The sequence below is a fragment of the Octopus bimaculoides genome, chromosome 3 (assembly GCF_001194135.2).
Source record: "Octopus bimaculoides isolate UCB-OBI-ISO-001 chromosome 3, ASM119413v2, whole genome shotgun sequence".
NCBI classification, from domain to species: Eukaryota; Metazoa; Mollusca; class Cephalopoda; order Octopoda; family Octopodidae; genus Octopus; species Octopus bimaculoides.
In genome coordinates, this window is record NC_068983.1 from 44,228,209 (window position 1) to 44,239,229 (window position 11,021).

An 11,021-nucleotide genomic window follows, 5' to 3' on the forward strand; every position below is an offset into this window, starting at 1 on the left:
ACACACACACACACACACACACACACACACACACACAAAGGCTTCTTTTAGTTTCTATCTACCAAATCCACTCACAAGGCTTTTTGGTCTTCTACTATAGCCTTGAGCTATAGTAGAAGGCATTTGTTCAAGGTGCCACACAGTGGGACTGAACCTGGAACCATGTGGAGACAGAGTCAGACAAAGGCTAGCAAGCCAAAACTTCAAAGTCACTGTCGCACCTCTTGTAATAGCTTAATAAGCATATCTTTTACTAAAAAGTATTCAGTAAATCTGTAGTTTAGTCTTAAACTATTTTTATATGTAACTTGACATAAAAAAACACACACACACACACACACACAGATGCACAGTCTGCCTTCTCAGGTGCTGCCTACTGTGTATTATCAGTTGTGATCTTTATACCACATCAGCAACAAGAATATGCATGAGCTTTCATTACAGGTTTTAGCCTCATAAAAGTTACATAACTCAGAGCTTCTTGTAATCTCCGTAATAAAGCAGTGTGAGTTTAATTTGACATGGACAGACAGACAGACAAGTAGCAAGTTTAGTGCAGGACATCAAGATTGAATTATTGACCAAAGAGAACGACATTTATAACCTTTCACTGAAAACACTGTTGATCGTTAAACTAGGTTTGGAACAACACAACATTTAGCTGAACAATCGAAAACAACTGTCATCAATGAATAAATAAGGTGAACGTAAAAATGAAAAAAATAAAACAAAATCCATATAGACATTCCCACTGAGAATATAAATAAACATTTTCTTTGGTGAACTAACAACTCAATTTCCATAAATTACCATGTAAACTTCGATATCATGCTACAACGTAAAAATAGTTTTGATGACAATAATTGATGAAAAGAAAGAGAAAAGATAACCCCCAACAAACAAACTGTCTCTTCTATTTTGTTGAGTTATTTTTCAGCTGCTCATGTCTCTAGGCTATAAGTTAGCAGATTATATGGCACTTACCCAACTATTTTTAATGCTTTATACAGCATTTGAAGAATGTCACAGCACTGTGTGTGTTTTAAAAATAAGACTGCATCAAAGGAAGGAGACCAACTACTTTCTATGAAGAGAAAGCAAGGAGCAAGTTGTGAGATATTAGGTAGGATCCCTTTAACTTCCAGCAGACCTCAATGGTTTTCACACTATAAATATAAATTTTTCTGTAATTGATCTATGTTTTACTTTGTTTTTGGTGTGAACCCCTGCCCCAATCCAGGTTTTGGATCTGGCCTGGATATTAAAAAGGTTGAGAACCATTATTTTAGGGTCTGTTTAAGTTGAGAGGTCTTAGAGTCTGTTTAAGTTTCTGTAGAATCAAATTAAATTGGTATTATTGATAAGGCCTTCAGCATAAAGAATTAAATACTTTTGTTCTTTGCAAGTTAAAGTTCAAATTTTTGAAACCCTCCACCAGATGTAGAGGCAGTGAGAAATAAAACCCTTAACTGCTAAGAAAGCAGCAGTTTCTGAGGTATTATCAGAAACAAGGGAGTTAACTACCAAAGTTACAAGCTCGCTAGTAAGGAAAGAGGAAGAAACAGAGTATCACAAAATTCCATGTGTTAACATGTATTTTATCATTCACTACAATCAATATTAAGAGTGTGTATAGTGGTATTAATAGAGTGTATAATACATGGTTAAAGTGTGTGTGTGTATGAGTGTATAATGGATGGCATGGGTTGAACAATTCAACAGGATCTGACAGGCCGTAGGATTGCATTGTTCTCCAGTGTCGGCTTTGGCATGATTTCTAGGGTTAGATGCCTTTCCTAACATCAACCAGTTCACAGAATGTGCTGAGTGCCTTTTCCATGGGAATAGAAAGGTCACCAACTAATGAGAAAGACAAGATCCCTACACTGAGAGGTGGGAGGGCTTGTATTGAGGGAGGTGGCTTTATGTCAGGTGATGAGAGGGTAAAGTGGGACACAAACAGGCGTCTTACAAAACAGAAGACACTCTTTTCTATTCCAAACTAATACTCAGCTAACATTTTCAGTGAAAATAGAAAATTCCAGAAAGAGTTTTATCAGCCATTCATTCGTATTGGCAATAACACTGTTGCTTGACAATGACAACAATGAAGGGACATATGTGATTGTTAAAAATTTGAAGTTAAATCATAAAAATCACAATCAGTTTCCTGCCAGACACAAGAGCGAAACAATATTGTTTAAAGTTCTAGAAGTGAGTGAGTCAATAGAAGCAGCAATGAAACCACTGTCTGTCCACAGAAGCACATTTGTCCTGTACAGGTGAGTGAGTTTAAACAGTCATTCATACTCACACTTACCAACTTCATTGACTGTTTTTAACATACAAATGTCATGAAAGAGAAATGTGTCTGAAAACAAGGTAAGTGACAAATATGCTTCGAAAATTTATAAATGCCAACATTTATGTGGGACTTAACAACAGGGCTATGAAAGAGTGAACTGTGTATAAAGCGCTTATCAACATTATTATTATTATTATTATTATTAGTGCTGATCTGATTCAGATGTAATATTAAAAGAACAGGAAATGAAATATATGAAGAGAAGTTCAGGTTAACTAAGCATAAACCAGGTCAGCCAACCAGGTGACAATCCAACTCATGGCCATATAATGCAATGCATAACCCTCCCCCTTCCTAGACCACATGACAAGTCAGCTGACTTGTTGGAATCCCACGCATTCTATGCTAAAGTATCCCTGACCGCACATACTTCATTCTTGACCTTTGAAAAACAATTAGACCAGTGATTGAGATCATCTCTTAATACGCATGACTGTCTACATTCCACCTCAAATGCAAGCTCCACTGACCCCCAAGTCTCCCAAGTTGTTCATCCATAACTGCACTGCAGCAGTCCAGGAATAAATCAAAGCTTACAATGTTTACAGAGAATGTCCGCTTGCAAACTGGGTTGTTTTTATCAAAAGGATGCATCTGTACAGCAAACAGACCTTGAAGCAAACCCCATCTCCAAAACTACAGCCAAATGTTTTGGTCCTTTGCTAAAAAGATCTCCACTGACTGGAATTCTTCTTTCTTCTACTTCCCAACCATGATAGTTCTGCGAGACATTCACTGTCCACTTTACATCTATCGTCACCACACTGCACACACTGGGTAAATATCTTACAAAAACCCTCTCCTTCCACTCAACCAGGACTGATGATGATAATGATGATCTACACTTATATGCCCAATATGAAAATAACTGCTTCCTTTGAGCCAATAAGGCTAATTATGTTTCTGTTACACTTAAATGATGTACCCCAAACCTAGTCTCTACTAAAATCAAACTCTTCCATCATTTTATCTCGCTCTACAGGCATATATCCTGATCTTCAGAAGTGTGTTAGTGTGGCCCATTGTCAAGAAGGGCAACCCTTCTGACCATACCAATTGTTGTCCAGTCACACTCACCTCGAATGTCATCAAAAATACTGGAAACAGCTGTTAATACCATTCTCCAACTCTTTCAATCTCTTTCTTCATCCTTAATGATCACCAGAACAGCTTTCATAAAGCCAGATCAACAGAAGACCTATTGTTGTAGGTCACCCACTGGTAGGCTCTCACCTAAAGAAACTTTGGTGAAGGTAACATCACTGCCTTTGATATCAGCAAAACTTCCAATCATATGTTATGGATTAAACCTCATGAAAACAGTTCATCTCTTGGCTCCACCTGCCTCTCATGTTTTAGTGCAGTCTGAGAGGAAATTTCCAGTCTATGCTGATTGGGCTTTGCCTGACCTGTACAATCAACAATTAAGGTTTCCGGAGTTTGGTTCCGTCTTGTACTCTTCCTCTTTTATAACAATGAACTACTTGTCACAACCTCCTGTGCTGATGGGGGTTCTGTCCAACACACACAACCAACAACTACGATCCTTAAGGTCAGTGCTGGTGAGGGTCCATTAGCCTTGTTGAGAACATGACAACCTTTCAAGAGCTTGTGGAGTTGATGCTATGAAAACTGTATCCAGTACACTGTATAAAGAGGTGTATTTCCAAGTAACCCATCATATGACTGGTAATAATCTAAAAATGATTTTAACTCAGAGTATTTAAACTAAATACAGATCAATAAATTTAGCTGTTAAGATCTTTAGCTAGGTTTACTTAGATAAAATAATGGGGAGGGGGTACAGAAATCAGAAAATTTAGAAAAAAATTACTTACATTTTCATCCACAGAATATGTTAGCTCACCATCATCGTAAAGAACAAAAAATCTCCTCTGCCATCTCTAAAGAAACAAAAATGACAATTATTAGCATCACTAACAATGGTTTAAAAAAAAGGACATAATTAGTAAAAAGAGGTTAATATCTTTCACCCTTTTAAGTACCAACCTATACAAGACCACCCTTGGTTCTAGGATACATATTTCTGGGATTAAAGTGATCAAAAAACCTTCCACCAAAAATTACAAAATTTTGAAAATGAAGAATTTAGTAAAATAACAAATTGAAAGATAATGAAAGGATTAAAACAGCTGAAAGAAATAAAAGAAGGAGCAACGAGAAACCATAAAGTTTAATAAGACCAAGTAAATGGTGGTGGTGTGGAAAATACTTGGCTGGCACTTCAATTGCTTCCAACATCTTTATATTGAATCGGCAAAGGGAAGAGTCTCAAAGGGGTTACTTGACCAGCTGGGAATAGCACATAAATCTCTCTGAAATCATTAACTACTATCTTAAGAGGAAGGGGAAACTACATCAGATAATGTACTCCAAGGTAGATGATGTCCTGAACCAAAATAACAACAACAAAGAGTATAAATACACACATGCACTGGTTGTATTTCACTTTTATTATATTATTTACATTCCACCAAGGTCAACTTTGCCTTTCATCTTTTTGGAGTCAATAGAATAAGAATCAGTAGTATGGAGGCGAGCTGGCAGAAGCATTAGCACACCGGGCAAAATGCTTAGCGGTATTTCGTCTGCTGTTATGTTTTGAGTTCAAATTCCGCTGAGGTTGACTTTGCCTTTCATCCTTTCGGAGTTGATAAATTAAGTACCAGTTACGCACTGGGGTCAATGTAATCAACTTAATCTCTTTGTCTGTCCTTGTTTGTCCCCTCTGTGTTTAGCCCCTTGTGGGCAATAAAGAAATAAGAATAAGAATTAGCTGTGCATTGTAATCGACTTAACCACTCATCCTAAAATTGGTGGTCTTATCCCAAAATTTGAAAGTATCATTAATCAACTAGTTATCTAATTAACCAGTTAATTAATCAATGGTTTGATTAATCATCCAATCAATCTACCAACTGTCCCCATTTAATCAGCACCCAAACAGCTGTGCCCAATTGGCTCATTCCAAAGTGGTAAAGTATGGGAAATTGAACTTTCACTTTGAATGCTCACACACCATCTTTGCTTCATAAAATCAAGATCGTCCGAAGAAAAGTCTACAACTACGACAAATATTTACATTATTTACAATGGATGGATAGGTGTCCTCACCTTTTTTGTTGTCACCACAATGAATCAGCTGATGTATTCTCCAGCCTTCATCAGGTGGAATTTCATAAGGTGGAATTTAAAATTCAACCCTTTGACTAAAGGGGTACTCTGTTCTCATGTTATTTTTTGCTGTTGATATTATTTCCCCAAGTCCCTGCCTGGGATTGAACTCAGAATCCAAGGGTTAGTAACCTGCACTCTTATCCACTACGCTATATGCTCGTGGCAATTATAGAGTGATTTTTGGGCTTATCATCCTATTATTTTTGTATCTTTCCTTAATACCGGTTCCCATATTACATTCATATCTGCAATAGCTCTGCTTGGGAGGTTATTGTGTCCTAGCATATGTGCTGCTACTTTTAATTTTCATATTTTCCAGTGGTTTTCTGTTCATTATTTTAACCTCATCCCACAGGGCGAAGTGGACTCCATGTGGAAGAAGTAGACCCAGGAAGACATGGGATGAGGTGGTGAAGCATGACCTTTGAACATTGGGCCTCAGAGGCAATGACAGAAGACCGAGACTTTTGGAGATATGCTGTGATTGAGAAGACCCGGAAACTAAAGTGAGATTGCAGCCATGTATGTCTGGCCCAGTTAAGAGTAACTCTGATGCGTCATGCGATATATGCTTGAGAAGACCTGTTGAGTCAAGTAAAACCAATATCATAGCTGTGACCAGCGCTCCCTGACTGGCTTGTGCCGGTGGCACGAAAGAAGCATCATCTGAACGTGGCCAATGCCAGTACCCACTGACTGGCTCTCATGCTGGTGGTACATAAAAAGCACCAACCGAACGTGGCCGATGCCAGGCCCACCTGACTGGTTCCTGTGCCGGTGGTATGTAAAAGGCACCCACTACACTCTCGGAGTGGTTGGCATTAGGAAGGGCATCCAGCTGTAGAAACATTGCCAGATTAGATTGGAGCCTGGTGCAGCCACTAGCTCTCCAGACCTCAGTCGAACCATCCAACCCATGCCAGCATAGAAAATGGACGTTAAGCGACGATGATTGGGTATACCCAATTTTTCAATATCCCCTCATGTCACAGCTTTACGATGTTCCTCTAATCTTATTTTTGTTTTTTAAATATCGAATAGTATTATGACAAATATTTACTAGAAAAGAAAACAATGGCAAAAAAAAAAAAACCCCAAAAAACATCCAAATTCTTCATTAGATTCCATTCATATCTTTGTTTAAGTCCTTTTTATTTTCTTACCTCTAACTTAAAAACTGGTCTGTTTTTTGTAACTTAAGACTGCTGAAGTGCTTAAGCTGTTTTGTTAATGAAACGAGTTATTCACCTCCCAACAACAATATATATATACATATAATAAATATATATATATATATATATATATATATACACACATATACCAAGCCTAACCTGCATATAATGTGGATACATTACATAGCAGACATTTTTACATGTGATGTGTACGTATGCAGTCATGTGTGTAGTATACATGACAATGCCACTATGTACACATGGCATATGTAAGAAAGGAAAGAATGAAGGAAGGAAGGAAGGCACAAAGAAAGTAACAGATACCTGTGCAATACCTAGAGTGATTCTATCATATGCGATGCATTGTATTTTAAGAATGAAAATGCCATTAATAGAAATGTTTGTTTGTGTGTGTGTCTTTTGTCATCTATCTTTTTCTTATTTGTCATTAGACTGTGGCCATGCTGGGGCACTGCCTTAAAAAGATTTTAGCTGAATGAATTAACCTCAGAGTTTGTTTCTTTTTTTATTTTTTAAACCTAGTCCATCGGTCTCTTTTGCCAAACCACTAATGTTACAGGATGTAAACATGCCAACACTGGTGGTCAAGCAGTGGTTGGAGACAGACACAAAGAGATGCACACAGACACACACACATGACAGGCTTCTTTCAGTTTCTTATTTCTTTACTGCCCACAAGGGGCTACACACAGAGGGGACAAACAAGGACAGACAGACAGGTTAGGACAGACACCCCAAAAGGATGAAAGGACAGACACCCCGAAAGAATGAAAGGTAAAGTCGACCTTGGCGGAATTTGAACATAGCGGCAGACGAAATACTGCTAAGCATTTCACCCAACGTGCTAACGTTTCTGTCAGCTCGCAGTCTTCACAGCTTCTTTCAGTTTCTATTCACCAAATCCACTCACAGGGCTTTGGTCAACACAGGGCTACAGAAGAAGACACTTGCCCAAGGTGTCACACAGTGAGATTGAACCCGGAACCATGAGGTTGGGAAGCAAACATCTTACCACACTGCTACACCTGCGTGTGTATGTACACACACACACACACACACACACACACCCAATTAGAAGTGTACAAACAGAAGCATAATATGAATATTTCATATGCTGCACACCCAGGTGGAAATGAATAATAAAAACAATTAATATATAATAAATAATAACAACAACAATAGTAATGAAAGCTTTTTGACAAACATTATAGCTAATTAGCTACAATTTCACCATCTGGCTGGAATCCAACAAATGAGAATGGTAACAATACTAATGGTATTTCAACATGATGGCGCTAGTGTCAGCTGAGGCAATTACCGTAGCAAAGAATGAAAGAAGCTTTGTAATGGTGACAATAAGAACAATTTTGATAATGGTGAAGATTATGGAACAAGAGAAACCAATAGAACATTTGTTTCAGACAAAAACCCAATATGGCAAATATCTAAATTATGTTTGCCTGTTTGTGGACAGACGAAAAGTTAACAGGTTTGGCAAGGTTTAGTATTACAGAGTTAAGCCTTCATTAAACAAGTCGCTACTTACATAATCTCGACTTACTACTTAAACATGGTGAGACAAAAATCTGACCGTGTTCAGAATGCTTAAGATGCCTCGATCTGTTGTATTTGGTTGTAATTCTAGCCATCATCATTATCATCACCATCTGTGTGATGGTGCATGACTTACTGGATAGTGTATTTGACTCATGATCATTAGGGCACGAGTTCGATTCCTGGCAGTGCATGGTGTTCTTGTGCAAAACACTATATGTCACATTACTCCAGTTCATATCGTCATCATTTAACATCTGCTTTCCATGCTGGCATGGGTTGGACGTTTTGACTGAGGGCTGGCAAGACAGAAGGCTGCACCAGGTTCCAATCTGATCTGGCAAAGTTTCTACAGCTGGATGCCCTTCCAGACGCCAACCACTCCGAAAGTGTAATGGGTGCTTTTTATGTGACACCGGCACAGGAGCCAGTCAGGCGGCACTAGCATTGACTTGCACATTTATTCTTTATACACACACATCAACATCATCGTTGTTGTTTAATGTCTGCTTTCTATGCTGGCATGGGTTGGACGGTTTGACTGAGAACTGGCAAGCCAGAAGGCTGCACCATGCTCCATCCTGATCTGGCAAGGTTTCTACAGCTGGATGCCCTTCATAATGCCAACCACTCCAAGAGTGTAGTGGGTGCTTTATACGTGCCACCAGCACAGGAGCCAGTCATGGGACACTGGCATTAACCACGCTTGAATGGTGCTAAAAATGATAAAAATGAGAAGTACCTGTATTTTGAAGCGCTCACCTTGTCACATTCTGTGTTACGCTGAATCACCTTGAGAATTATGCTAAAGGTATGCATGTCTTTGGAGTACTCAGCTACTTGCACGTTAATTTCATGAGCAGGCAGTTCCACTAATCGGATCAACTGGAACCTTCATTGTAATTGATGGAGTACTAGTACTACACAGGGAAAGGCGGAGAGCTGACAGAATTGTTAGCAACCGTGGCCATATGGTAAGAAGTTTGCTTCCCAACCACATGGATCCGGGTTCAGTCCCAATGCATGGCACTTTAGGAAAGTTTCTTCTACTATTACCTTGGGCTGACCAAAGCCTTGTGAGTGGATTTGGTAGATGGAAACTGAAAGAAGCCCATTGTATATGTATATGTGTGTGTGTGTGTGTGTGTGTGTGTGTGTGTGTGTGTGTGTGTGTGTGTCTGTGTCTGTGTTTGTCCCCCACCATCACTTGACAACCGATGTTAGTGTGTTTACGTCCCTATAACTAAGCAGTTCAGCAAAAGAGACCAATAGAATAAGTACTAGGCTCACAAAGAATAAGTCCTGGGGTCGATTTGTTCGACTAAAATAGGTGGTGCTCCAGCATGGCCACAGTCAAATGACTGAAACAAATTAAAAGAGTAAGTCAGAGAAAATGCTTAGATTTATTTCTTCCAAATCTTCCAAAGTTCCAAGTTCAAGCACAGCCAAAGTTGATTTTGCCTTTTATCCTTTTGAAGTACCAGTTAAGTACCTGATGTTGATGCTATTGATTTCCCTCCTCCCAACAAAATTGCTGGCCTTGTGGTAAAAGTACAAGGGATGTTACTACTGAAGGAACTAAGTTTTTGAGGGAGAGCTTTAGCTACCATATCAGTAACACCACATTAATGTGGGGTTTATTGCAATTTGGTCCTAATATTGTTTGCAACACTTCAGTATTCATACCATTTGTAGGGCAGCGAGCTGGCAGAACCGTTAGCACACTGGGCAGAATGCTTAGCGATATTTCATCTGTCTTATGTTCTGAGTTCAAATTCCACCTAGGTCGACTTTGCCTTTCATCCTTTCGGGGTCGATTAAATAAGAACCAGTTACACACTGGGGGTCGATGTAAATGATTTAATCTCTTTGTCCTTGTTTGTTCCCTCTATGTTTAGCCCCCTGTGGACAATAAAAAAATAAATATTCATGTCATTTGCATTTTGGTATTGGTGCTGTTGGCAACAATTTTAGCATTAAGGATGTTTGCAGCATTTTAGTGTCAAAAGCATTTGCTGTTATTCAAGGTTGGTGGTGTCTGCTGCACTTAAACATTAGTGTTTTTTGCTGCACTTTCACATCAGTGATGCTTTGCTGCACTTTGATACTTATACTGACTAAGGCCATGAGCTGGTAGAACTGTTTGCATGCTGGGCAAAATGCTTAGTGGCATTTCACCCATCTTCACGTTCTGAGTTCAGATTCCACCAAGGTTAACTTCGCCTTTCATGATTTATAAAATAAGTACCAGTTAAACACTGGAGTCAATGTAATTGACTTGCTACCCTCCACCCCGAAGAAACCAATATTTATACTGACAGCCAAAATGTTAGTCATGTGAATTTCATTCTGGGATTTCCTATCAATTTTCAAAGAAATGGTTTTATCTTTAGATTTATCATTTTGCTCGTGGAGGCGCAATGGCCCAGTGGTTAGGGCAATGGACTCGCGGTCATAGGATCGCGGTTTCGATTCCCAGACCGGGCATTGTAAGTGTTTATTGAGCGAAAACACCTAAAGCACCACGAGACTCCAGCAGGGGATGTTGGCGAACCCTGCTGTACTCTTTCACCATAACTTTCTCTCACTCTTACTTCCTGTTTCTGTTGTGCCTGTAATTCAAAGGGTCAGCCTTGTCACACTGTGTCACGCTGAATATCCCCCGAGAACTACGTTAAGGGTACACGTGTCTGTGGAGTGCTCAGCCACTT

The 11,021-nt window shown here is 39.1% G+C and overlaps 1 protein-coding gene across 1 annotated transcript in view; it reads right to left on the minus strand.

Annotated features, from left to right (window-relative positions):
- LOC106876527 (putative leucine-rich repeat-containing protein DDB_G0290503) overlaps positions 1-11,021 on the minus strand; it is a 259,001-nt gene that overhangs the window by 118,606 nt on the left and 129,374 nt on the right. Inside the window, exon 3 of the mRNA XM_052966733.1 lies at positions 4,204-4,269. Within this exon, the coding sequence (XP_052822693.1) occupies positions 4,204-4,269 (66 nt within the window). The remainder of the gene's footprint in view (positions 1-4,203; positions 4,270-11,021) is intronic.